At 37.9% G+C, this 24,842-nt stretch overlaps 13 protein-coding genes across 13 annotated transcripts; 8 read left to right on the top strand and 5 right to left on the bottom strand.

Moving 5' to 3' along the window:
- Nucleotides 1-7: 7 nt before the first annotated feature.
- On the top strand, nucleotides 8-1,950 carry B0P05DRAFT_535813 (uncharacterized protein; the record flags this gene model as incomplete). The annotated part of the gene is made up of 3 exons (XM_051577483.1): nucleotides 8-67; nucleotides 123-404; nucleotides 449-1,950. Coding segments are annotated over exons 1-3 (1,493 nt in total), but the record flags the coding sequence as incomplete, so codon positions are not given.
- Nucleotides 1,951-2,994, top strand: B0P05DRAFT_535812 (uncharacterized protein). The gene has a single exon (XM_051577482.1). The coding sequence runs from the start codon at nucleotides 2,003-2,005 to the stop codon at nucleotides 2,879-2,881; it is 879 nt and encodes a 292-aa protein (XP_051436278.1). The 5' UTR covers nucleotides 1,951-2,002; the 3' UTR covers nucleotides 2,882-2,994.
- B0P05DRAFT_535810 (uncharacterized protein) lies at nucleotides 2,995-3,788 on the top strand. Its single transcript, XM_051577481.1, has 3 exons — nucleotides 2,995-3,316; nucleotides 3,363-3,451; nucleotides 3,493-3,788. Exons 1-3 carry the CDS (start codon nucleotides 3,009-3,011, stop codon nucleotides 3,747-3,749), a joined length of 654 nt encoding a protein of 217 aa, XP_051436277.1. The 5' UTR covers nucleotides 2,995-3,008; the 3' UTR covers nucleotides 3,750-3,788.
- On the bottom strand, nucleotides 3,789-4,159 carry B0P05DRAFT_535807 (uncharacterized protein). Its single transcript, XM_051577480.1, has 2 exons — nucleotides 4,106-4,159; nucleotides 3,789-4,058 (listed from the first exon to the last, which is right to left on the bottom strand). The coding sequence occupies exons 1-2, from the start codon at nucleotides 4,122-4,124 to the stop codon at nucleotides 3,859-3,861; spliced, it is 219 nt and encodes a 72-aa protein (XP_051436276.1). The 5' UTR covers nucleotides 4,125-4,159; the 3' UTR covers nucleotides 3,789-3,858.
- Nucleotides 4,148-7,230, bottom strand: B0P05DRAFT_535806 (Aspartate/glutamate/uridylate kinase). Its single transcript, XM_051577479.1, has 5 exons — nucleotides 6,992-7,230; nucleotides 6,222-6,890; nucleotides 5,176-6,177; nucleotides 4,466-5,125; nucleotides 4,148-4,403 (listed from the first exon to the last, which is right to left on the bottom strand). Exons 1-5 carry the CDS (start codon nucleotides 7,142-7,144, stop codon nucleotides 4,350-4,352), a joined length of 2,538 nt encoding a protein of 845 aa, XP_051436275.1. The 5' UTR covers nucleotides 7,145-7,230; the 3' UTR covers nucleotides 4,148-4,349.
- Nucleotides 7,231-9,061: 1,831 nt separating this feature from the next.
- Nucleotides 9,062-9,595, top strand: B0P05DRAFT_535805 (NADH-ubiquinone reductase complex 1 MLRQ subunit-domain-containing protein). The gene has a single exon (XM_051577478.1). The coding sequence runs from the start codon at nucleotides 9,212-9,214 to the stop codon at nucleotides 9,455-9,457; it is 246 nt and encodes an 81-aa protein (XP_051436274.1). The 5' UTR covers nucleotides 9,062-9,211; the 3' UTR covers nucleotides 9,458-9,595.
- Nucleotides 9,596-10,000: 405 nt separating this feature from the next.
- Nucleotides 10,001-11,598, top strand: B0P05DRAFT_40608 (Pyruvate/Phosphoenolpyruvate kinase-like domain-containing protein). The gene is made up of 10 exons (XM_051573682.1): nucleotides 10,001-10,070; nucleotides 10,134-10,267; nucleotides 10,312-10,370; nucleotides 10,417-10,445; nucleotides 10,492-10,595; nucleotides 10,641-10,740; nucleotides 10,791-10,916; nucleotides 10,962-11,100; nucleotides 11,144-11,228; nucleotides 11,271-11,598. Exons 2-10 carry the CDS (start codon nucleotides 10,257-10,259, stop codon nucleotides 11,401-11,403), a joined length of 786 nt encoding a protein of 261 aa, XP_051436273.1. The 5' UTR covers nucleotides 10,001-10,070; nucleotides 10,134-10,256; the 3' UTR covers nucleotides 11,404-11,598.
- Nucleotides 11,474-12,597, top strand: B0P05DRAFT_467113 (ClpP/crotonase-like domain-containing protein; the record flags this gene model as incomplete). Its single annotated transcript, XM_051574368.1, has 7 exons — nucleotides 11,474-11,667; nucleotides 11,715-11,781; nucleotides 11,831-11,905; nucleotides 11,952-12,042; nucleotides 12,087-12,138; nucleotides 12,190-12,426; nucleotides 12,480-12,597. 7 exons carry the CDS (start codon nucleotides 11,474-11,476, stop codon nucleotides 12,595-12,597), a joined length of 834 nt encoding a protein of 277 aa, XP_051436272.1.
- A 354-nt stretch (nucleotides 12,598-12,951) lies between these two features.
- B0P05DRAFT_585773 (uncharacterized protein) lies at nucleotides 12,952-14,049 on the top strand (the record flags this gene model as incomplete). Its single annotated transcript, XM_051582471.1, has 1 exon — nucleotides 12,952-14,049. The coding sequence occupies one exon, from the start codon at nucleotides 12,952-12,954 to the stop codon at nucleotides 14,047-14,049; it is 1,098 nt and encodes a 365-aa protein (XP_051436271.1).
- A 3,459-nt stretch (nucleotides 14,050-17,508) lies between these two features.
- B0P05DRAFT_467409 (uncharacterized protein) lies at nucleotides 17,509-18,534 on the bottom strand (the record flags this gene model as incomplete). The annotated part of the gene is made up of 5 exons (XM_051574381.1): nucleotides 17,509-17,705; nucleotides 17,752-18,045; nucleotides 18,095-18,227; nucleotides 18,268-18,412; nucleotides 18,464-18,534. Coding segments are annotated over 5 exons (840 nt in total), but the record flags the coding sequence as incomplete, so codon positions are not given.
- Nucleotides 18,535-18,731: 197 nt separating this feature from the next.
- Nucleotides 18,732-19,656, bottom strand: B0P05DRAFT_535772 (uncharacterized protein). The gene is made up of 2 exons (XM_051577477.1): nucleotides 19,402-19,656; nucleotides 18,732-19,353 (listed from the first exon to the last, which is right to left on the bottom strand). Exons 1-2 carry the CDS (start codon nucleotides 19,639-19,641, stop codon nucleotides 18,844-18,846), a joined length of 750 nt encoding a protein of 249 aa, XP_051436269.1. The 5' UTR covers nucleotides 19,642-19,656; the 3' UTR covers nucleotides 18,732-18,843.
- An 899-nt stretch (nucleotides 19,657-20,555) lies between these two features.
- Nucleotides 20,556-23,788, top strand: B0P05DRAFT_535767 (Sec23/Sec24 trunk domain-containing protein). Its single transcript, XM_051577476.1, has 6 exons — nucleotides 20,556-21,208; nucleotides 21,253-21,390; nucleotides 21,434-21,566; nucleotides 21,610-22,109; nucleotides 22,156-23,328; nucleotides 23,382-23,788. Exons 1-6 carry the CDS (start codon nucleotides 20,894-20,896, stop codon nucleotides 23,649-23,651), a joined length of 2,529 nt encoding a protein of 842 aa, XP_051436268.1. The 5' UTR covers nucleotides 20,556-20,893; the 3' UTR covers nucleotides 23,652-23,788.
- On the bottom strand, nucleotides 23,640-24,809 carry B0P05DRAFT_535759 (succinate dehydrogenase iron-sulfur subunit). Its single transcript, XM_051577475.1, has 3 exons — nucleotides 24,584-24,809; nucleotides 24,442-24,537; nucleotides 23,640-24,397 (listed from the first exon to the last, which is right to left on the bottom strand). The coding sequence occupies exons 1-3, from the start codon at nucleotides 24,647-24,649 to the stop codon at nucleotides 23,720-23,722; spliced, it is 840 nt and encodes a 279-aa protein (XP_051436267.1). The 5' UTR covers nucleotides 24,650-24,809; the 3' UTR covers nucleotides 23,640-23,719.
- Between the last annotated feature and the right edge of the window lie 33 nt (nucleotides 24,810-24,842).

Raw genomic sequence — 24,842 nt, 5'->3', positions numbered from 1 at the left:
ACGTTCATAATAATTACACACGCTTATCCTTATAATTTCTATCTTACACAATTCGATATCTGTTATGGTAAACACAAATTGCAGGCTAAACTTATTCGTCTTAACTTTACAAACCCATATAGTATCAACAGATGTACAACTATGGGCCATCCTCCCAATCTTCCACATCCTTAAAAGAAGAGTGTCATGAAGTCAATAAAAATGACACAAATAGAAATGCAGACAATTTGTTCTATAACAACTCAACTCAATCTCACCACTATCACTCCCCTATCAACACTTCGTTTAGCCTGAGATACCCTTCTTTTGATTCAAACAGCTTTGATCACACACCATCACAAGAAATATATGCTAGTCGAAACCAAGATCATGCTTCTATTGCTACTTTTAATGATTTTCATGCAGTAAGTAAACAAGACACATTCAACACATTAACAATAATGCATAGATAAGCTCTTCTCAAGATATTGTAGCCAGTCTAACCAATGCACCTATGTTTGACCATGTAGAAACATCCCATACATCTACCATCACCACTACAGCCACTGTATTACCACCCTTAAATACAACACCTATTGTGATGGCTCCTCTTCAACACCACCCAGCTGCATCTCATCAAACGTATCTATTGGCCCATAAGAAACCATTAAAGGGCTCACCACGTCCTTCACGTGAAAGAGCACCATGGACACCTGAAGAAGATAACCTGTTAAAACTAGCAGTCCAACTCTACGGCGATAAGACAGAGAAATGGGCCAAGATTGCAGCCTGCGTTCCTGGGCGAACCAATAAGAATTGCCGAAAACGATGGTTTCACTCATTGGATCCTTCACTTCGCAAAGGTGCATGGACAGAGGAAGAAGACCAGTTATTGAGAGAAGGTGTTTCTAAATTTCCTAACCAATGGAGTAAGATTGCAGACATGTTACCTGGTCGAACAGACGATCAATGCGCCAAACGATGGCGAGAAAGTCTTGATCCCAGTATTGATCGATCTGATTGGACAGCCATGGAAGACAGTCTATTGATGGAGAAGTACGAAGAATATGGTTCTCAATGGCAAAAGATTGCCTTCTTTTTTGATGGAAGACCTGGTTTGCATTGTAGAAATCGCTGGCGAAAACTTCAGAGAATGGTCCAAGTCAAGAAAGATAAAGAAGGGACGGATGCTCCATTTTATAATACATTGGCCGAAGGAGGAAGAACACTTCGGTTTCAACATACCAATTCAGCTTCATTGGCTTCAAATCCAAAATTGACAATAGCAGAGCCACCTAAAGAAACCGCCTTGATTCACCTCGATCATCATGATACAACAACACATACTACTCATCATACTACACATAATAATACCTCATCTTCTTATTCTCAACTCACATCCCTGTTATCTCATCCTCAACAACAACAACAACAACAACAACAACATGATCCTTCTGTGCTTGTTCAATTCACAAATACAAATACATCTGTTGTGCCTGATGATTTTGATGAATATGGTCATGGCATCAAACCTTATGGCTGTGATGTGCCTGGTTGCTATGCTGTGTTTGCTGCTTCAGCAGGACTCTTTTATCATATGAAGAACAGTCACCCTAATTTAGAAGGCATTGATAAACCTTATCGTTGTGCCATGGTGAACTGTCAAAAAAAGTATAAGAATATCAATGGACTTCAGTACCATATTAAAGATGCCAAAGGTACAACAGGGCATGGTGGTAATGGACTCACAGGGGAAGACGATCGCCCTTATCGGTGTATGATTGGTACTTGTAAAAAGGCTTACAGAACAGCAAGTGGGTTTCGATATCATCAACGCAATGGACATAATATACAACCCACTCTGAATGAACATGTAAATATGAACCCTACTATTTCGCCTCTGCAACAGACACAGCCCTTATCAACACAACCACAAGCACAATTTCGAATTAAACGAGAGAAATGGGTGCTAGAAAGTGTATGAATGTGTATTTTATTTATTTATTAAATTGAATTTAAAACTATGTCAAGTAATCTTAATGCCATGTCAAATAACTCTAATACGTATGGTATGTTGGTCTTGTTTAAAATCAACTATATATATATATATATACTTGAAAAAAATGCCCCCTTTTTTTTTCTCTATAGGATAACCATGGTTTCTTATTCTTTTGTTGCTTTGCTATTAGTTGGTGTTCATCAAGTTACTTGTGTAGCTATTCATAATGCATGGCAAGTACCTTCTGGTTTGACCAACATCACAGAAATGATATCTTCTGTCAAAGTCCCTGCAGGATCAGATCCTACAAATACTTATTGGATGGCCAATGGTTTCTCAAATGGTTATATGGGTATGCAGCATAACTCAGGTGATGAACGTCGTATCTTGTTCTCTATTTGGGATAATGGAAAAGGGAGCAAAGTGAACCTGGTTGAAGCAGGAAAGGATGCTATTGCTGAAGGATTTGGCGGTGAAGGTACTGGTGCTCATGCCTTTATTCGCTATGGGTGGGTACCAGAACAACCTGTGTTCTTTAAGGTGACTGCAGACGTGGATCATGCTAAACAAGGTGCTATTTATTCAGGCTATTACAGTGTTGGTAATCCCGACAATTGGACTTTGGTAGCCAGTTTCTTTGCTGAAGAACAACCCAAGTATTTGACAGGTCTCTATGGATTCTTGGAAAACTTTGGAAGTGATAGAACACAGTTGCGTGAAGGATTCTATGGCAATTTTACAGTTAAGAATGAAGCTGGAACAACAGCCATCATCACTGAATTTGACTTCACACACACAGAACCTTATCCAGATGATGTTTGGATGCAAGTACAAGACAAGGAAGTGTATCAGCGAATTGATGGCCCCAAGACAGTGGGTATTTACTCTCCTACTAACCCTTGAAAATAACGATGCCATGCTTGCGTCATATCAATAAAGACATTCTTTAAATGACGTCGATGTTGTATCATGTATGCAGACATGGTATAAAAGATAAGCACTTTCTTCTTTGTTGTATTAGCAAACAAAAATGAGCACTACAGAAATGATGTCAAAAGCAGCCTCTGTCTTACAGAGTTTTAAACCCCTCAGCAATGTCTGCGAAAGCTTTTGTGGTATTCACCCTTACTGTGATGATTTAAAGCGTCAGATTGTTTCCTATCATTATTGTGCCATGATTGACGATGAACGTCGCCAGTGCTTGATTTATGATGATGATGGACCCAATGCCAAATTGATTGCTGTAGAATACATTATTTCTGAGAACTTGTTTAAGTCACTGCCTGAAGAAGAAAAGAAGTATTGGCATTCTCATAAATATGAAGTTGAAAGTGGCATGTAAAGTAGTATGTCTTTTATCATATGAACTCATATGATCCTATAGGTTGGTCATGACAGCCAAACCCATGGTGCCAGACGTCTTGGTGAGTGCAGCAGAAAAGGAACAACTTCAAATCGTTGCTAATTGTTATGGTAAGCTATTTAAAATGAATTCTTTGATCTAATGGATTTAGGTAAAACATGGCAACTTTGGCCTGTGGATAAGGACAACAAATGTTCTTCCAAGATACCTTATGGTCCTCCTCAGTTATTGATGGCATTCACAAAAGACAATCAAGTCGATCCTAAACTTATCAAGGAAAGAGATGAGCATTTAGGCATCAGTACAGAACAAAAGCGTAAAGAGCGTGAAGGTGTGATTGTTGGTAATCCACCTTTACCTGGTGCAGATCATTGGGAACACACAAAGCCATTTCAAATTAAGGAATAAAAGATGTGTTATTCATGCAAGCTATGTTAATTTAAAAATAGATATCGCCTTACGTAGGCAGTAAGCATTTATTAAGATTAAACAGATATATATATAAAAACAAATTGACTTAATGGTTTGGTTGTTGAACATTAATCCAACCACAAGTTTGACATTCGTATAGTTTCTTTGTACTTCCGCAGGGTATTAAAGGCACAAAACAGAATGTAAAGCATTCATTGCTCTTTATCAAATAAACATCGTTTGCTTGACAATTTGGACAGTGCCAAACAGAGTGACTTGACTTGCGTTTGAAACGATCAATACCAACTAATGAAAAGTAAATATCTTTTTCTTTTATTCTTGTATTGACTTACAAGTAAAACAAAAAAACATAGTGAAATAAATTTAAAAAAGAAAAAAAAAAAAAAGAGAGAAACAAATAAAACTGATATGCAAGCTAAAAATACGTCATGATTGTCGTGCCTGATTAAAGCTTGGCAAGCTACACTTGGAATAACGTTACACATTAGAGTGGAAATAAAATGACTTTTTTTCTTTTCTTTATGTAAAATGATTAGTATAAGGACAATGATAGGATGAAAGAAAAAAAGTATATGTTTAGTTAGTAGGGATACCAGCATATTCATCAAAGCCTAAAGCCAAGTTCAAGTTCTATTGTTCAAAAAAAAAAAAAAGAGTTGAGTATGGATAAGTTGAAATAGACATCATGTTACCTGAACAGCTTGAGTGGCAGCACCCTTTAATAAGTTATCCAAAGTAGTAGTAATGACAGCACGACGGCCTTCAGGATGGACATTAAATCCACCAATACGGACGCAGTGCTTACCAGCATTATCACGAACAAGAGGTTCACCTGATTCTAAGACTTGAACAAGTCGTTCACCTTGATAAAATTCCTTAAAGACAGACTTGATATCTTCACTCGACATGGACTTGGCCAAAGGAACATTCACAGTCAATGCAATACCCTGGAACCAAGAAGCAACATGAGGAATAAAGTTAACAGAGGTTCCAAGTTGGTATGAGACTTCACGTTCATGAATATGGTTTGTCAAAGAATAAGGAACAATATTGTCCTTCAAGAAAGCGGGATCGTTTTTAGGAGAAGGCTTAGTACCAGCACCAGAGTAGCCAGAGACACCGAAAACGGTAGGCGCAGATTGCTTATCTAAGAAAGGAACAAGGGGACGAAGAGACATTTGTGCACCCGTAGCATAACAACCAGGATTGGCTACACGGGTAGCACCCTTGAGATTGTCACGGTTGAATTCAGGAAGACCGTAAGTCCAGGTAGTATCGAAACGATAATCAGCACTCAAGTCAACCAACACCTTTTCTGAAGATTGACCAGACTTGACATCTTCATTCACTTGCTATACATTACATGTTTGAATTCGATATACACACCCTTGTCTTTGCTTACCTTCACAAATGGAGTACAAACGCCATTGGGCAAAGCTAAAACCCATGCATCCACTTCTTCTTGAGCTTTAAGATCTTGAGGCTTTAAGTTGACATAGGTTAAATTGGATTTGGTATAACCTTCAAGAGGCTTTCCTTCTAATTCGCGAGAACTGACATGAGTCAAGTTCAAGTTGGGGTGAGCATTGATCAAGTTGATCAATTCACGACCTGTGTAACCACGAGCACCAATCAAACCAACATTTTTGGGACCTGTAGCACTGGCGAAACCGCGACGAGACATGTAATGAAAGTTGTTGCGACGGTAGGTAGAGAAAGAGCGAGTGCCAGAAGGAACAGAAGCTTTCTTGCTGCTGATGTCATTGAGAGTTTGCTTGATCTTTTCAGTGTCATCAATACCATAGAAGAAAGTAGTAGATCCATCTTGAGCGTTCTTGAGAGAACCATCAGCACGTTCAAAGTACCAAGAGCGATCGAGACTACCTTCCTTGTTAGAAGCATCAACGCTCCAAGTCAAACTATCGTAGTCCTTACGGATAGAAGTCCACAGGTTTTCAGGAACGTCGTTCAAGACAGCAGTCTTGGTGGCCAAGAGCTTTTCGAGGACAGCAGGCTTAGAAGGATCTTGAGGGTCCTTGGTGACAATAGCCAAGATTTGTCCAGGTTCATCAGTGTAAATGCTGACATTCTTGTTTTGAAGAGAACGAAGGTAACTAGCAACGGAGTTCTTGCCGGATTGAATAGCGGAATCTTCAGCTTCCATAATACGACGAATCTTGTCAGTATCAACTTGTTCGAGTTGATCATACTTGAAGAGCTTGTGACCACGGCGGATTAAAGTTCCAGCACCAGAATCAGTGAACAATTCCTTGTGAAGATGGCCAGCAGAAATAATGGCAACGGATGAGGATCTTGGGAGACCATCCAAAAGTTCTTTACATTGCTTGATCTTGAGCTTAGTACCATATTTGACCCAAGATTCCTTGAGAAGATCTTCATATTCCTATAGATAAACTAAGTATATCCCTCTTCCTTTATCGACCTTACCTCATCCAAATTGATAGTTTGAATCTTCTTACCAGTAACACCATGGTAAAGACCATTCTTTTCATTCAAAAAGATAATCTTCAAGGGTTCCAAAACAGTAGCTAATTCAGCAGCAGCAACATCAGCATTGACATTCAAGATTTGACCCGTAGGAGTTTCAGCAAGCGAGGTCAAGATAGGAAGAGCACCAGCACGAATAGAGGATTCGATCACTTCCTTATTGACGCCAGTGATCTTACCAACATAGCCATATTTATCCTTATCAAGATAATCAGCAATAAAAACGCCTCCAGGAAGAGGTCTAGCTCTAGTACCGTGGCGCTCAAGAGCATCCACAAGCTTCAAATTCTCGGCCATAAACACTTTACGAGCAATTTCCAATGTTTGAGGATCAGTAATACGAATACCCTCTTCATATTGAGGCTCGATTTGTGCGTCTTCCAATAAACGGTTCAATTGAGGACCAGCGCCGTGAAGCACAATAGGGTAGAGACCAACTCTGTTCAAAAAGGTCAAGGCAGAAGCAAGTGTTTCAAGTTCATCTGTCAAGACAGCACCACCCACCTTGATGACAGCAAATTTTTGAGACTCGACAGACGAGAAATGGCGAAGATATTGTTCGACTTCTTTGCGAGAACCAATATTGTACAAGAGTTTGGTAATGGTTTCCTGTTACAAAAAAAAAAAAAAAAGTTTAATGCTTCTATTCTATTTGACACTGGCTTTAAAAAGAATAGATTATCTTATTCTTATCTGTTTTTTTAACTAACCTTTTCAGCAGAAGCATTTGTGTTGGTGTATTGACGTCTTTGCTTTAATTGTTGTTGTGTGGGAGCAAGAACAACAGGTCTACTGATAGCTGATCTCAAAGCAACACGGGAAACTGTTCCTGACAAGGCTGATTTTCGAGCAATGGAAAGCATTTTCTTTTTACAATAAACTTTCTAGACAAGAAAAAAAAAAGATAAAGAGTCTAGTTCGGGAATGTACACAAAGAAGTGGAAAAGAAGAGGAAAAGAAAACTCAATCTGGTCAAGTTAAATGCAAACAGATGAAATCAAACTCATCCGCCTGTCATAACACTGTGACTTGTCTATGTCGGACTTATGAAATACACACTGAATATGACTCACAATAGCTAACTCTTTTGACAACCTTGATGCCTTATGAAAGGAGAAAAAAATTTTTTTTTCTTATCGCCTCGTCAAGAGCATGTATTAACGTATTTGACACATCATTATGTAAACAGTTTAAATCTATGTGAATTTGCTTCTAATTGTATTTGAGAACTATTTGAGAATGTCAATTTTTACCTGGATCAGAAAGGATAATACCCCCTTTTTTAATGCATTGAATTATATTTTGTTTATTGCGATTGGTTTGTTAATCACTCATTGCTCTAAAGATAACCAAGCTGGCTGACAAAAAAAACACACTGTGAAATTTACAAAACCATCGAATTAAAGCTTGAGAGCAAACAAACAAAATAAGCAAGGAAAATTAATAGCTCGCACAATGCGTACTTGATGCTGATTCTCGTTGAGTCATGAATCGAATATAAGCCATCTTCTTCCACACCTTTTCTCAGCACGATTCAGGAATGACTACAAATAGGTGTTTGTCTCCAAACTAGATGAAGGTTAGACAACCTCTTTGTGTCTTTTTATTTATATATATTCTCTCTAGCAATAAAGCCATCCTATTTGAATGCTGTTGATTAGTTTCTTCTTTGCTTTGCACTTCACTTTATTTATGCATTTGAAAAAACAATCATTACATACATAAAGAAGTGTATAGAGTACTTTCTTTAATATGACAAAACAGCCCCGTTCAAGAAAAAAAACTATACAAAGGGGTTGTTTCTGAAGAGTATTCAAATTAACTTCTTCCGGGCCTATTGATATTATACTAGTTAGATGTGAATGTAAGCTCGGATCTGATCCTTTTGCCTAGAAAGGAGAGAGTAGGGATGATGGAGACTGTTCGCAGTCGTTGACATAGACAAAGGGCCAACGTGTCCCTTTCCAGATAACTAGGGATGATGATAACAATTGACTTTGTTATGCATGAAATAAAATGTTGGACTGCTTTCTTATGTAACATCAACTTGTACATGACTTTCCAATTGATTATATTCTCGCCTCAGGCACTAAGAGTCACATCAATAACTATATCATCTTTTGCTGACTTGATCAACGAAACAGTAGAAAATAACACACAAAGACTGCTTTGGTTAAACAGTGGAAAAGACTTGACCATATTGACATTTGATATGTTTTTTATATATTTTGTTTTGCAGAGTCAACCTGTCACAAATGTATTTTTATATGTTGTACTCAAAAAAATAAGCTTATATTTGGTAAAAAAACTTGATTGGTTGCCTATTCTCCTGATCAGGGCAAAATAATTAAGATACATGTAGAACATTTAATACAAAACACCTTTCAGTTTTTTCTTTTGCAATAAAAAACTGTTCGTAGATGAAGCAATATCAAGAACAAGTAGATATCATGTGGTTATTTACTGAATCTCAAGTCAGTTTCTTTAAGATTAATAAATGTGAGAGAAAAGGCTCATTAAAAGAGCCTAGTCTTGATAGACAGTGCTTTGAACACAAGCACCAAAACAGTGCCTAAAAGTCAACAGACCTCTTGACTTTGTGATACCTCGCTTTGATAAAAACAATAGTGTCATTCATTCGCAACCTTCAAAGAAAAAAAACTGCTGTCTTATTGGTACCAATGAAATTAAAATTTGGGTAACACACAAAGACCTTTTATGGTATTCAACAAACAAAAGAAAAAAACATCAGGCCATCGAATTGCTTTATGGTTCGATGAGTCTTCCCATTGTTTTGTAAAGCAAACAGACATTTTATCAGGCACCGTATGAATTTTGTGGTGTGATTTTTTTCAACTGTGTATGTATAAAAAGAATTAATGTTCTGATTGTTTCTATTTTATCATTATCATTAAACAATCACAATACAAATGACTGCTCTCTCTAGTTTCCTCAAAGCCTCCAAGAAGCCTGAAGTTTATCCCATTATTGGTATTCTAAGCATTGCTCTCTCTGGTGCTGCTTTCTTTGGTATCCATGCTATCAGAGCTCCTGATGTTGTCTGGAACCACCAAAAGAATCCTCATCCATGGCAAGAAATCAAAGATGGTGAACAAGTCAAGCTGATCACTTTAAATCAAAAATACAACAACCGTTGGGAACGCTCAAAGTGGTAAACTTCTCATGGCCATAATCTCGTATAAAAAACAACAATATTTCATATTCCAAACACCCACTTTACTTGTATAATTATAATCTATCTTATGTATTTTTACTAGAAATAAAGCAGTTTCTGCCTATTTTGTACCAATTTCTTTAATACTTGTGACACCTGAAATTCTAATTGTTTCCCGCAACTTATTTCTGCGGTCTGAAAGTAATTCATCAAGTTTATTATAGCATAACACAACAATGGAAAAAACTATATAAAGACACAAGTGTCTGCATTGGGATATTCTTGTAATGAAAACGGGGTCACAAACATTTTATCTCACCATACTTTTTTTTTCTTTCTTTCTTTTTCTCTTATATATACTTTGAGAACAAGCACCATGCTGCGCATTGCAGGGCTCTTTAACACAACAGTAAAGACTTTACCTTCTGTTCACCCAAGTAACTATTGCTTAAAACACGCACTTTTTTAATTATTATTATTTGCTGATAACAAACGACTAGTTCGCCATAAACACATTTTCATCAATACAAGCAGTTATTTATGGCGCGCTTTTAGTACAACAGCGAATGGAAATGATGAAAAAGTAATTCGCTCGAGAAGAGCATTATTTTATGGTACAGTATACTTATTCTCTTTATGATATATACTAAATCATGCATTCTTGAAAAAAAAAAAAGTTCCCGGGAGTGATGAGAGAAAAATTCATAAATCAATCAGTGTTGGAGCAGACTGTATTGTATATGACCTTGAGGATAGTGTAACAGCAAGCAAGAAGGGTACAGCAAGACATATGGTGATTGATGCTTTGGAAGTAAGTACAATGGCAATACAAACTTGAGCTTATATGCATCGTAGGCTTCAGAGCACGGTAAAGCTGAGAAGGCTGTCAGAATTAATGCTGTTGGCTCAGGCAAGTAACGTAATAAGGGAAAAACAAAGAATTACTCACACTCTTTATAGGACACGAGTTGGATGATCTTAATGTGATTGTAAGCACCATTTCAACAGAATGATGTCATTTAAAATTTTATACAGCTCCATTCAAACAGGCTGCAAGCAATTGTAATTCCCAAAGTACAGAGTGCAAAAGATATTCAATTTGTTAGTAGAATGATTGACTCTGTTGCTGTTGAAACACAGTAAGTAAGAGCAAAACAGAAATGACATGAACTTATGCGGATTAGACGAGAGCGTATTCGATTGATTGCATCTATTGAAAGCGCTCTTGGTTTGATGAACATTAAGGAAATTGTTACAGCTGATCCTCGCTTAGATGCTTTGATAGTAAATACACACAATAAGAAGAGAACTACATGGACTAATTACAAGCCTAGTTCGCTGCTGAGGATTATTGTGCTGATTTAGGACTTATTCGTACTAAAACAAGAGAAGAGATGTTGTTTGCTCGTCAATGGATTGTAAACGCTGCTGCTGCTTATGGATTGCAAGCTATTGATTTGGCAAGTAAATTAGACAAGTAAATGCTTACTAATACAAAAATCTAGGTTTGTGTGGACTATCAGGATCAAGGTATTCTTGCTGAAGAATGCAGAGAAGGCAGAGAATTTGGATTTGCAGGAAAGCAGGCAATTCACCCAGATCAAATCGAGACTATTCAGAGAATGTTCTTGCCTGATCCCTCAGGTAACACGTAATAACATAATGCTCGGTATTCACGATTCAATAGAACTTGACAGGGCAGTTCGTATTTTACAAGGACATGAAGCCAACACACAAAAAGGAATTGGTGCATTTAATCTAGATGGAAAAATGCAAGTAAACCATAAACGTATTTTTTCTAAAGTGTTTTATAGGATTGATATGCCTGTTGTTAAATGGGCAGAAAAAGTCATTGCTAGGGCCAATGCTGGTGGGATGCCAATACCTGAACACAATACAAGCACAAACACCTCCACACCTTCAACAAAAACTGAGAAAAAGAAATAAATCCCGACATATTTTCTCACGATGTGTACATATAAATTGTCTCTGTCTTTCTCTTTGTTTTTCTCACACTATGTTCACTCGACGTGTTCTTCAATACGCTGCTCGTCGTTCTATTTCTACTTCTCCTACTAAAGAAGCATTTCTTGAACATGTAGAAGGCGGTATTTCTGTTCTGAATTTAAATCGTCCATCATCCCGAAATGCATTGTCTGTGAATTTGGTTAATGAATTTAGAGAAGCCTTGACGAGTGTTCGATTTTCAAAGTAGGTGTCCTGTGATACAAAGTATAGGCTAAAATAACTGGATATAGTGAGTCTCGTGTATTGATTATCAAAAGTGCTGTTCCTGGCGCTTTTTGTTCTGGTGCAGATTTGAAGGTAAAGAATACTCTGAGTTTTCGGGATGCTGATTTAATTTTGTACTCAGGAACGCGCTACCATGACTCCTTTACAAGTGACTCAATTTTTATATAACTTGAGGCAGGCTTATAGAGAACTAGAGGTAAGCATATTGCACTATTCTACCTGTGTGTAACTTTTATAAAAAGACACTCCCAATTCCAACAATTGCAGCTATTGATGGTCCTGCTTTTGGTGGTGGATTAGAAATGACATTGTCTTGCGATCTCCGTATAGCAGGTAAGTAAATTATAGTAAATCAATTGTATATTCATGCTTAATAGGTCCTAATGCTAAGATGGGGTTGACCGAAACAAAGTTGGCCATCATTCCAGGGTAAGATATACCTGCAGAAAATAAGATGATTGACATGAATTTTATGGCTAGTGCAGGAGGAACTCAAAGACTGCCTCGACTTATTGGCATTCCTAAAGCCAAGGAATTGATCTTTACAGGTGAAATCATGGATGCTAACAAAGCAAAAGAATATGGCGTGGTCAATCATTCTGCAGAAGATAGCGCATTTGAAAAATCAATGGAGATTGCCAAATCTATTTTGCCTCAAGGCCCTATTGCTATTAAGATGGCCAAATTAGCTATTGATCGTGGTGCGCACTTGGACATGTAAGTATATATATAAAAAAAGGAAGAATCAATCACTAACAAATCAATAATAGGGATTCTGGATTAGAAGTAGAGCAGTCTTATTATGCTCAGGTGATCCCAACCGAAGACAGGTTAGAAGGTCTCAAAGCCTTCAAAGAAAAAAGAAACCCCGTATATAAGGGGCGTTAACGAATAGGGAAAATGTTGTTCCCGGAAAAAAGAAATATGCATATCATGTCCTATTTTAAAACAAGATATGGTTTTGCAATACTCATGAATTCAATACTTTATATGAATTAAAAAGTCAAAGCAAATAAAAGGCATTTAATATTATGCTGACGAAAGAATTGTTTATGCGCTTATTTGATATTGATTCTTAGACCCTATGATGACAAATTGGTTATTATTAAGTCCGCTTATTTAAGCATGACAAATACTAAGAGACAAAAAAAAAAAGGATCTATAAATGTTAACTGATCAAACATAAACATATAAAAGAAACAACATCCTTTTTTTTTGTCGTTATTCTTCATTTAACTCATTATGACTCAATTCATCTTTAATCCTATCAAGATCGGTAAACTTCAACTTAAACACCGTGTTGTGCTTGCTCCCTTGACTCGTTTTAGAGCTACTCTTGAAGCTGTTCCCACTGATCTTCAAGTCGAATATTACAAACAAAGAGCATCTGAGGGAGGTCTTTTGATCACAGAAGCTACGTTCATTACACGCCTTGCTGGTAGTTACAAGCATGCTCCTGGTATCTACACCAAAGAACAAATCGAAGGTTGGAGAAAGGTAACAAATGCTGTTCATAAAAAAAAGGGCTATATTTATTTGCAACTCTGGCATATCGGTCGTGCTGGTTCCAAGCATCTGAATCCTAATGGCGAGCAAATTGTATCTGCTTCTGATATTCCTATCTCAGGTCTGAATGAAGAAGGCAATGCCTATGAGGTCCCGCGTCCTCTTAGTGTTGAAGAGATCAAGTCTATTGTTCAAGATTATCGTCAAGCTGCTCTTAATGCCATGGAGGCTGGTTTTGATGGCGTTGAAGTTCATAGTGCTAATGGTTATCTTCTTGATCAGTTCATCAATTCAAACTCTAATAAGCGTACAGACGAGTATGGTGGTTCTGTTGGAAATAGAGCTCGATTCCCTCTTGAAGTTCTTGATGCTGTTGTTGACGCTGTCGGTGCTGAAAGAGCTGCTATCCGTTTCTCTCCTGGCAACGCCTACCAAGACATGTTTGATGAAGATCCTGTCACCACATGGGGCTATATCGCAAATCAAGTTCAAAAGAAACACCCCAATCTGTCTTATATGCACTTTATTGAAGCAAGATCTAAGGTTCACGGAACAAACATGGTCAATACAGTGGATAGTCTTCAGTCTTATCGTGATATTTGGAAAGGTCCTTTTATTTCTGCAAGTGGTTTTTCTACTGCCACAAGTCATGCTATTGAACTTGCTGAAAAGACGGGTAATTTGGTTGCATTTGGTCGTGCTTTTATCGCAAACCCTGATCTTCCAGAACGTCTTCGTCATGGATGGGAGCTAAACAAGTATAATAGGGCCACTTTCTATAGACACGATGCTATTGGATATACAGACTATCCTTTCTATCATGACATTAAATAAACTTCTTAGACGACATTTACACCAATTGATTAAAAAATCATACTTTCTTTTTTTAAACTAGTTATATATATATATTGGTTTAGAACTTGTTATGTGATTCTTTTTAAACCTAAGCAACTCATTTGCTGTCAATTGGATTTGTTTTTAGCATAAGCAATGCATCAATATGAGCCATTGCACCTATCAGCTATCTAGTGAGTCTTTTACATTGTATTTTTTTTTTTTTTTTTTTTTTTTTTTGTAAGGGAGACTTGCTCCAATTTTATTTAAAGTCCTTTAGACGTCAAAAGAGTGGAAGAAAAGACTGTGGTATTATAAGAACTAGACTAAGGAAAGGGAAATGAGCCTGTGGTAGAAGAAATTGAGAAAAGAATAAGAGTTTAGGAGAGCTTGATAGATACTTGAAATGGAGAGAACATCATGAGTAGTGAGAGAGGAACTGGAAAGGAAAGCGGAGGAGAGAATTTACGGTTCATAATCAAGACGGGATTGATCATGCAGCTTATTTGCTAAGCGGGAAACCGTCTTGGTTATAGTTTTGGAGAGGAATGGGTTTTCAGAAAAAACAGATTGCCAGTGAGCTTGCCAGAGGGCTAGAGCAGTGCATGCAAAGATTTGGAAGGTACTTAAGACTTGTCAAAACAGCTTCGAATCCAAAGGGTATCATTCATGAAAATATTAAACCTGACAACTCTTTGAGCTTCTTTTTGGCAACGCAAGACTAAAAATAGAGCTATTGACAAGCTAAAATACTCAAAATGAGCGAAAGACGCTCTAGTTTATGATCAACGTGTTTGTTTGCTAATTGTACTATAGAGATAATGCGATATGACCTAAAAACCTCACAAGCATTTTTGCGTATTTGCTTCATTTTTAACTATTAAATATGCTATGTTATCTACATCAATAGACTTATAAAGCAAAACACTACAACTTTTATCACTACTCAAAAGCTATAAAGCTGAGTTTTTAGGTTGTTCTAAGCAAAAGCTCGATTTGGATGCGGCGGAAGACAGAAGTGATTTGCTTTCACTTTTAATATCCGCTATTTGCCATCAAGTATGTCCTAGGTTCATTTACTCCACATTCACATTACAGATAGACCGTATCCTAGTTTCCTTGTGTCCTATATCACTCCAAATATTACATGATGTTCTAAAAAATCTCATAGATAGCAAGTTCTATAGGGTGTCTGGAACAAAAATGGTCAAAACACAGCTTAAATGCACCAACCTTAATGTGCCATTACTTGACAACCAGATTACCAAAACGGCTTCTTTTAATTTAAAACATGTTCTTTATATCCAAGGAGTCGAATGATACCATTGATTTGACTTCTAAATGAAATTCATTTTTTGACCCATGGGGGATCTACGGAGGTTCGTGAAGATGAAAAAAAAAGTTCGAGAATTTTTAGAATGACCAATGTAGACCTGATCCAACCGAAATGAGGTGGGTCCATGTCTAGGTACTTCTATCAAAAAGAAAGCGAGTCTAATAAGACGAAATCATTGAGTCAATTGAGCATCGCGTTTAAATTTGCTGAAAACGGCATAAAGACGCAGTTTTATGGCTTTGATGTAGTGACAAAAATTGTAGGTCGTTGCTTTATGAGTCTACTAGTCTAAATGAAGCATTAGATTTACTGGTAAAATGCTGAGGGACTAAGCAAAAAAGAAAATGAGGCTTTTTGCTTCTATCATATCATTTTCAGAGTACAATTAGCAAACAAACACATTTGTCAAAAACTGGAGTATTTGGCACTCATTTTAAGTATTTGAGTTCGTCAATAGCTCTATTTCTTGTTCTTTAGTGTTGAAAAGAAGCTCAAAGAGTTGCTAACTTGACAATTTTAATGAATAGTACTCTCAGGTTTTGGCCATTTTTTACAAATCGCTTTTTTTTCCATGTCAACTCCAAAAGTGCCATATATGATATTGAGCATTGTTTGTAGATATTCAGAGTGACTCTTGGGGGCATAAACCGGCTAAAAACTCGTTTTGGATGGTTCTGGAGTCCCTCACATTTGCTTGTTCTTTGATGAGTTTAATTTTATAAGTCAATTTCAATCACAAAGTCTCAGGGTCAAGAAGCACGCGAGACATATTATGCATTATTAAGGAGGCATTACCAGACCAATTATATCGAGAAATACAATGTATTTTGTTTTTGATTCGTCTAGTGAATGCCTTCGGTTTCGCTCTCGGCAAGAAGTTCCTCGTTTTGAATCGGCCACCTACCGCGCTTTACTACACTTTCGTCAAAAAAAGCTCTTCCTCAATCCCTTTGTTCTGTCACTCTTTTCTCCTGCTCCTCGTATTTCTTCCTTTTCTATTCTTCCTTCAATCTCTCACATTAGTCCCACTGATTTACAGACATTCATTTCAACCCTTACATACTCTCAATTCCCCATTACATCTTCCACTCATTCTTATCGTAAATTAGACCATAGCTCCTTCCCTCCTATACCGCCTGATCCCCGCCTATCGCCTAACTGGAAACGCTTTTGGTCTCTCAAGATCCCTCTCCCTGCTCGCAATGTCCTCTACAGGATGCTTCACAACAAAGTCAACAACCGTTTTCACCTACATCGTCTTATGCTCCATACAGTTCCTAATAACTTTTGTATCCACTGTCCTTCAAATCTCATTGCTTCCATTGATACCCTTGATCACTTTTATTTCCTCTGCCCTACCAAGTATGGTGTTTGGTCTCATGTCTTCTCCAAGTACATTAATTCCAACATCCGTGCACCTTCGGTCAATCTCCTACGTCAAGTCCTCCTCCTTCGGGTTGTTATCCCTCGTGTTTCTCTCCTCCATTTTCCTTCCTTAAGTACCTTCCAAATCTTTGCATGCACTGCTCTAGCCCTCTGGCAAGCTCACTGGCAATCTGTTTTTTCTGAAAACCCATTCCTCTCCAAAACTATAACCAAGACGGTTTCCCGCTTAGCAAATAAGCTGCATGATCAATCCCGTCTTGATTATGAACCGTAAATTCTCTCCTCCGCTTTCCTTTCCAGTTCCTCTCTCACTACTCATGATGTTCTCTCCATTTCAAGTATCTATCAAGCTCTCCTAAACTCTTATTCTTTTCTCAATTTCTTCTACCACAGGCTCATTTCCCTTTCCTTAGTCTAGTTCTTATAATACCACAGTCTTTTCTTCCACTCTTTTGACGTCTAAAGGACTTTAAATAAAATTGGAGCAAGTCTCCCTTACAAGAAAAATGTTTTGACAAGTCGCTTTTTTTTTGTCTAAATCAACTCAAAAGACACTGTGAATGTTTGTGAACATTGTTTGGAAAAACTATGCTATAAAAGTTATTCCTTGCTCCTTTTTCATTCTCTCTATTCATTAAATAAAGACAAAACATATACTAAAGTGCTGAAATAATGAATAATGAATCCATTAGGATAATTACATGCATGTCATTTTGTTATTCATTGTCTTTCATAGCTTAAACATCTTGGTAATCTTCATCTGCTAAAATCTCAATACGTCCATCTTCTTCGTCGTCATCACTTGAAACATCTCTGTGCTGTGTCTTTTGTTCTATCACATCTTCATCCTCTAAAAAGTCACTTAGATCTTGATGATCTTCTAATTTAAGTTGTTCCAGTGTAGTTGTAGGCACAGTGGTTGATGTTTGATAGTCTATGAAATCCCTATAAGAAGCTGCTTATGTTCATCATGACCTTACTTGAATACAAAGAAGACACTTTGGTCTCTCTTCTTTGCCTATAGTCTTCTAATTCAGCATTGAAATTAGCTTCATACAATTCGAGCCTCTTTTTTTGCTGAATATGATCGTATTCTTCATACTGTTGTCTAAGTGTATTTTCTTTCTCACGCAATGCTTGTCTTTTAAGAGCGATTTCGGCTTCAAGTTGTTGTTCTTGTTCTTGTTTCCACAATTCAAATTGTTGCATTTCATGTTCTATTGACATGGCATCTATCTTTTCTTCCAGTTGTGATAGTGTATGCATCAGAGTGACTACATACAGAAATTGAGCAACTAGCTTTCTTGCATCTGGTTGAATTACCTGCAGAACTCTGTAATGCATCCAAATGATGGTGCATCTCTTGAATATCGCTGGATACATGGCTTATCTGATCACAGGCATGATGATGTAATTCACTTATGCCTAATAACTGCCTTGATAAACGATCTGCTTTCTATTATGTATCAGTCGATATCCATACAAAAGTACATTACTTGAGCCTTTTTAAAGTTTTCTTGGTTAGTGTTGTGTATAGTGTCCCAGCCTTGTTGAATGTGATGGATTAATTGACCTGTTGCTTCAAGTTCCAAAAGAGAAGGTGTCTTTGGTTTCGGTGAAATGTGACCAGATACTGGATCACTTTGTACAAAGCAGTAAGCAACCTCATGTGTGTATGTATATACTTCTTACTTTGCATCTGGACGATTCAATAGGATTTGATTCAAGTTTTGAAATTCGTTTCGAATAGCTTCTAATCTGGATCAAGTCAGATACCATCGGTTATTCTATCCTACCTCTCTGTGCCTATTCTGTTCCATTCTGTATCATTTAGTCTAAACTAAATATCAGTTTATCGAACTCGAGTCAAGTTGTTTACCCAACAGATTCTGTTATGGAACGTATATTCAATGACGCATTAGGAAAAATATTCTTCAATTGTTGAAACATAAAGAGAAATTAAAAAAAAAAAACGCGTCAGATTTATTATTAACATGTCATGCTATGCAAAGAATATACACAATGGAGAGGGGGGGGTATTTGAACATATACATATAGAGTTAAAGTGTTAGCTACTCTTTGTTCTTGGTAGGAAAGCGAGGAGGAGAAAGACTTCGCATAAGGCGTATTTTGCGTGGTTTGTTATTTTTGATGACAATCACTTTCTTTTTAGCTGGATAGTCTTCAACATCTGATAAATCATGAGCAAGATAAATTTCAGCTAAGGGTTGTCTTTCTTCAATTTCATTGTTTTCATTAAGAGGATAAATACGTTTTGATGATAATTGACGAGCCATGTGCATAGGTGTGGGTTGATTTTCTTCGTCAGGTTGATTTGTTACTTGTTGTATGTTGCTAGGTACACAAGAAGGATCTTGGTTGTCATGGTAAATGCATGACAACCAATCATCTGTCGCATCATAGACATCATCTTCCATAGTATCTTCTTGCTGGTCAAAGATAGATTGGGTTGTCATCATACAATCAGATGCGTTTATGCTGTATAAATCAGACGAGAATAAATCATCGTTATCAGATTCATCATCATCATTGTCTTCAGCACAAGAAATAGGGCTTGATTGCTAATAAGGAGAACAATGAATATTATTTTCTTTGTGATTTTTTCTTACCTTTGTTTTATACATACTAATCTTTTCAGGGCCAATCATCATAGTAAGATTAGGATGACCTGAATTCAACTCTTCTTCATACATTTTACGCATCAATCTCTCTTGAAAAGAAGTAGTGCTTAATTCAAATCGTTGTGAAGGACGAATACGAGAAAGACCATTGGATTGAGAATTAATCGTCATCCTGGATAGAAACGAAGAAGGTGTATAAGGTATTTTATCTTCAGTGTGATTTGACATGATTCAAGAAGAAATAAGAAAGAAAAAAAAAGACCAAAAAAAAATATTCATGGGAAAGTCATGACATCAAATCGAATTCAAAGACCGCTTATGCCATTGTTTTTCTGTGCTGTGACAATGAAGAGAGAATTCTATTGCTGACACAAACAACTGAGAATTAAAATCCTGAATACAGTGAAGCAGATTTACTTCCTTACGTGAAAAGTGAATACCACCTAAATACGACCTAGCTTAATCACGAGAAATACCACTTCTTTATTTGACTAACAGAAAAGAAATATTTTATTTGGTTGCTGTAACACTTCTCGTCTTCATTCTGATGATACTCATGAGGTGTTTTCCTTTTACTAAGTCTTGTTGGTATGAAGAAAGGTGTTATTATAGGTCTTGGTGATCATGCTGGGCTATCGACAATTTTACAATGGGAAGTAGAGCAATGCGCTTAAGTTTATTAAGTGGAGATCACATGATATCACGAGTAGTGAGATAGAGGGAAAGAGGACAGTGCAAAATGCCCTTCTTAACGAAGGATTCAGACGTAGCTGAAGTATACAAGCAGCAACGTAGGAGTCTTTCAAGGAAACCACTGATTCTTGAGAGTAGAAGACCTCGGCTTCGTCCATAATGAAAATTAATTGGCTCATAGATCGCTACTATCTGCCTCAGACTACAAGAGTATCACAAATATTGAATGGGGGTTACCACTGGACTACTGCAAAGTTTTCTACACATTCACAATCATGTAATATGTAACTGCTTCAACTGTACATAGTAATATATCAATAATATATGTCACTTGCTATAGGATTTTGGATAAAACGATATTTGGCAGAAAGTTTTTAACCTTTTAGTCCTACAAAAAAAAACTATATAAATATCGTGTAGAAATGAATTGAAATTAAAAAAATAAATAAGGAATTATGGCAGAAACAAAGGTCCAAGCTCTTTGCTAATCTTACCATGTAAATAGTCTAAGCTGGTCAATTGGTTATGCAACGATAAATTTAGTATTTGATAATGCATTATTCCTTTCTTTGCCAATCACAGTACAACTACTCTTTAGGTTTTTATTCACAACTGAATACGAGACATATACTCAAAGGCTACTTGATAAGGGTCTTCAGCTTTATTCTGAAGATAGTATCAGTGATCTTTTAGGAAGGTGACATTTTTTTTGTTACGGACATTCAATTTGCTCAAAGTAGCAATAGTTACTGTGTTTCGTGTTGCTCTTATTTTTTATTTTCATCTGATGAATCCCTACCACACACAACCAGGACTGCCTCGTATGGCATCTCCTATGGGAGCGCCTTATTCTCCTCCTCAAACCAGCCATAAGAAATCAAAACGCCATTATCCCACTTTAGGACAAGAGACAGTGTCTGGAAACCAAGGATATCCTTCTCCAGTTCAACACACTCCGCCTCCCGTTTATAATCAAGTGCTGAATGGTATGTCTCAGATGAATGTAGGATCTGCTCAGCAACAAGATGTACCTTTGGTTGGTCAACCACCTCTTATTCAAGACCTTATTGAAAAGACACCATCACCTTCTATTCCCTCGAATGTAAGTGGTTTATTGTTTTGGACATGTCTTGATTCCCTTTATAGTTAACAGCTACTGGATCCACCATGGCACAAGTGGATCGTCGATTGAAACATGCTACCGTGCATGCTTTTCCTTCTTCGCATGCCTTGGCCAAGAAGTCCAAAATACCACTTGCTTTGATTTTGCAACCCTATCTAGAGGTAAGATTAAGCTTAAAAGAGTAATGTATTGAACCCATGCTAGTCTCAAGTCCCTGTTGTGCCTGATACAACAGTGTCCCGTTGTTCTCGTTGTAAGACCTACATCAATCCTTTTGTTCAATTCTCAGGAGGTGCATTACAATGGACATGTAATATGTGTGGCATGAATAACGATGGTAAGTAAAAGAACGATACTACCACTACTAAACCTGGTAAAAGTACCTCAATCGTTTGACTGGGATATCTTGACACAACAACAGACAGATCGATACAGTCGCCCTGAACTCAACTATGGCTGTGTGGATTTCATGGCATCAACAGACTATATTGTACGTCCTCCTCAACCACCTGTGTATGTGTTTGTGATTGATACTTCATTTCAAGCTGTTCAGTCAGGCATGATTCGTGTGGTAGCCGATGCGATTCTTGCTTCGCTCGACAAGATACCAAATGAAGATGGACGTACAAAAGTAGGGTTTATTACTGTGGATAATGCAGTTGGATTTCATAAACTGTCAGGGGATGAGCCCGAGATTCTGGTTGTAGGGGATTTGAATGATATCTATCTACCTCGGTCCTTATCTGATTTGATGGTCCATTTGGCAGAGAGTCGAAAAGTAGTTGAGGATTTGTTGGCTAAGATGAAGACCATGTATACACATACACATACTCCCTCCAATTGTTTAGGGTCTGCATTACAAGCAGCACGAAAACTATTGGTAAAGTGTTGATAGAATCGATCCAGATGGAACTCATAAGATATAGGCTCCTACAGGTGGTAAAATAGTGTGCTTTCAAGCAAGTGTGCCTACCGTTGGTGAAGGTATTATGCAGCCCAAACAAGGCATGATTTCTGTAGATGCACCCATCATGACTGCCTCGAGTTCATTCTACAAGACATTGGCAGCTGAATGTACTAAACTCCAGATCTGTGCAGACATGTTTGTGTTTGGCAACACGAATGCCAATGCGGATCTCACCACCCTGAATGTGATGCCTCGTTTTACAGGTGGTCAAACCCACTTTTATCCTGGATTTACTGCTGCCAATCAAACAGCCTGCTTAAGACTGAAGCAAGAGGTGATCCGTCTATTGGCTCAACAGATGGGATTGGAAGCTGTGATGCGTACCCGTTGTTCAGAAGGGATTGTGTGTCATGCCTTCTTTGGTAATTGCACAACGCGCGTGCCTGATATCATGGCATTACCCAATGTTCCATGTGATCAGTCCTATTGTGTTGAGCTCCTGATGGAACAGGACATCCCATCTAGCCATGTCTATTTCCAGACAGCCTTGTTGCACACCACCAGTACAGGTGAGCGTCGTATTCGTGTCATGAATCTATGTTTGCCTGTCACTCAGAGTGCATCTGAACTCTTTAGCTCTGTGGATCAAGTAGCTGTCGCACGTACGCTCTGTCATCAAGCGATCGATAAGGCGGCTCAAGGGAAATTAAAAGACGGCAGAGATTATCTCGCGAATCGCACCATCGAGGTCTGTCAAGCCTATCGTCAACAGGTGCTTGGGTCTACCACCACTACTCAGTTATCTATTTGTCGTTCTCTGAGCGTGTTTCCTCTGTTGATCCTTGGTATTCTCAAGACACCTGCATTTCATGATGCCCCAGTGCCTGCTGATCTACGTGCTCAATCAGCGATTTTGTTACGTACATTGCCGATGGATCCTTGGGAACGTCTTGTTCATCCCATGTTGCATTCCGTCCATCAAATGCCACCTATGGCAGGCACATTGGATGCCACAGGTCAATGTGTATATCCTCCTCGTCTTCATTTATCCAGCGAGAAACTAGAAGCACACGGCTGTTATTTGTTGCAAGATGGACAAGACGTGTATATCTGGGTGGGTAAACAAGCCATACCTCCCTTATGTAAAGATCTATTTGATGTACCCTCACTTGATCAAATTTTCTCTGGACAGGTAAGATATAGCATCTATAGGTCACTTTGACTGATGATGATTGTTGTTGTTAGATACCTTTACTGCCTCAAGTACGCTCTTCTATCTCTTCAAGACTCAATACACTCATTCAACATATCCAAACAGACCGTCAAGTCACTTATTATCCTACTATTTCGATTGTCAAAGAAGACGGCGATCCTATGCTTCGTAGTCGTTTCTTGTCTCATTTGATAGAAGATCGTCAGCCGACTGGACCTACAAATGCAGGTGCTCATCAAGACCAGGTGAATTCCGGTATGAGTTATTTCCAATGGCTAGGTTACATTAGAGCCAAGTGTTAATAAAATATACATATATATATATATGTGTGTATGTGTGTGTATGTATGTGTGTGTGTGTGTGTGTGTTTTTATTCAGTAGCCATCATCAATTTAATCTTGGCAATAGCAGCACCGGGTTGAAGACCCTTAGGACATGTCTTGGAACAGTTCATGATGGTATGACAACGATACAAAGACATCTTGTTTTGAAGCTTTTCGCGACGTTGAGGACCGAATTGATCACGGGAATCAATCATCCAACGATAAGCTTGCATCAAGACAGCAGGACCCAAGTATTCTTCTTGGTTCCACCAGTAAGAAGGACAGGAGGTGGAACAACAGGCACAGAGAATACATTCATAAAGACCATCCAACTTCTTTCTGTCTTCAACAGATTGCAAGTTTTCCTTACCGTCAGCAGGACCTGTTCTTTGCTTCAAGAAAGGTTCAATGGACTTGTACTGCTTGTAGAAATGAGTCAAGTCAGGAACCAAGTCCTTGACGATGTTCATGTGAGGCAAAGGATAGATCTTGACAGGCTTGCTTGTATCCTTGTTGATTTTGGAGATACAGGCTAATGTGTTGCCACCTTCAATATTCATGGCACACGAGCCACAGATACCTTCACGGCAGGAACGACGGAAAGTGAGTGTAGCGTCTTGTTCGTTCTTGATTTTGATCAAGGCATCCAAGATCATAGGACCACAGTTGTTCAAGTCCACCTTGTAGGTTTGAAGAACTGGTTTTTCAGCAGGTTTATCAGGGTTCTAATAAGATGAGTCAAAAGTGATTGTGAAGTGTCTTACTTTACCCAACGGTAGATTTCAAAGGTCTTGAAATTAGGTTCCTTGGTTTCAACAGATGCCATCATGGGGACACTGCTTGTGTTGAATGAACGAGCCAAAGGCTATCAACATATCAGTAAAGACGTGTTTTTTGCTTTTATGACTTACAACAACAGCAGCAGATACCCAACGCTTGTTGAGTGTCATTTTGACGCTTTGTAATGCAATAGACATGTTGAACTTATTACAAGAAAAAAAAAATAGAGTGGGGAGGTTATTTAAAGAGAAAGAAAGAGTGTCTCTTTTTTCTTTACCAAATGCGGGGAAAATACGCTTCCCATAATATCACTCACACACATACATATATACATGTGAATCAACCAACCAAAAACCAGGGGTGCCCAGGGCTTTTAATTTTTTTTTTTTT

This window comes from Gilbertella persicaria (assembly GCF_025201335.1).
Source record: "Gilbertella persicaria strain CBS 190.32 chromosome Unknown B0P05scaffold_13, whole genome shotgun sequence".
In the NCBI taxonomy this organism is placed as follows: domain Eukaryota; kingdom Fungi; phylum Mucoromycota; class Mucoromycetes; order Mucorales; family Choanephoraceae; genus Gilbertella; species Gilbertella persicaria.
This window is presented reverse-complemented; position numbering and strand designations above follow the sequence as displayed.

Bases quoted from the DNA above. Each gene is read 5' to 3' on its own strand.
- B0P05DRAFT_535806 (XM_051577479.1), bottom strand. From the start codon at position 7,144: ATGCTTTCCATTGCTCGAAAATCAGCCTTGTCAGGAACAGTTTCCCGT. The intron at 6,178-6,221 runs GTAAGGTCGATA...GTTTATCTATAG, and splicing joins AAACTATCAATTTGGATGAG to GAATATGAAGATCTTCTCAA. The intron at 5,126-5,175 runs GTAAGCAAAGAC...TGTAATGTATAG, and splicing joins TTTGTACTCCATTTGTGAAG to CAAGTGAATGAAGATGTCAA.
- B0P05DRAFT_535759 (XM_051577475.1), bottom strand. From the start codon at position 24,649: ATGTCTATTGCATTACAAAGCGTCAAAATGACACTCAACAAGCGTTGG. The intron at 24,538-24,583 runs GTAAGTCATAAA...ATATGTTGATAG, and splicing joins GGGTATCTGCTGCTGTTGTT to CCTTTGGCTCGTTCATTCAA. The intron at 24,398-24,441 runs GTAAAGTAAGAC...TCATCTTATTAG, and splicing joins CCTTTGAAATCTACCGTTGG to AACCCTGATAAACCTGCTGA.
- B0P05DRAFT_535805 (XM_051577478.1), top strand. From the start codon at position 9,212: ATGACTGCTCTCTCTAGTTTCCTCAAAGCCTCCAAGAAGCCTGAAGTT.
- B0P05DRAFT_535772 (XM_051577477.1), bottom strand. From the start codon at position 19,641: ATGTCAAATCACACTGAAGATAAAATACCTTATACACCTTCTTCGTTT. The intron at 19,354-19,401 runs GTAAGAAAAAAT...TCTCCTTATTAG, and splicing joins TTAGTATGTATAAAACAAAG to CAATCAAGCCCTATTTCTTG.
- B0P05DRAFT_40608 (XM_051573682.1), top strand. The intron at 10,446-10,491 runs GTAAGCACCATT...AATTTTATACAG, and splicing joins TGGATGATCTTAATGTGATT to CTCCATTCAAACAGGCTGCA. The intron at 11,101-11,143 runs GTAACACGTAAT...ACGATTCAATAG, and splicing joins GTTCTTGCCTGATCCCTCAG to AACTTGACAGGGCAGTTCGT.
- B0P05DRAFT_535810 (XM_051577481.1), top strand. From the start codon at position 3,009: ATGAGCACTACAGAAATGATGTCAAAAGCAGCCTCTGTCTTACAGAGT. The intron at 3,317-3,362 runs GTAAAGTAGTAT...ATGATCCTATAG, and splicing joins TATGAAGTTGAAAGTGGCAT to GTTGGTCATGACAGCCAAAC. The intron at 3,452-3,492 runs GTAAGCTATTTA...TAATGGATTTAG, and splicing joins AATCGTTGCTAATTGTTATG to GTAAAACATGGCAACTTTGG.
- B0P05DRAFT_535767 (XM_051577476.1), top strand. From the start codon at position 20,894: ATGAATCCCTACCACACACAACCAGGACTGCCTCGTATGGCATCTCCT. The intron at 22,110-22,155 runs GTAAAGTGTTGA...CATAAGATATAG, and splicing joins AAGCAGCACGAAAACTATTG to GCTCCTACAGGTGGTAAAAT. The intron at 23,329-23,381 runs GTAAGATATAGC...TGTTGTTGTTAG, and splicing joins ATCAAATTTTCTCTGGACAG to ATACCTTTACTGCCTCAAGT.
- B0P05DRAFT_535812 (XM_051577482.1), top strand. From the start codon at position 2,003: ATGTCAAGTAATCTTAATGCCATGTCAAATAACTCTAATACGTATGGT.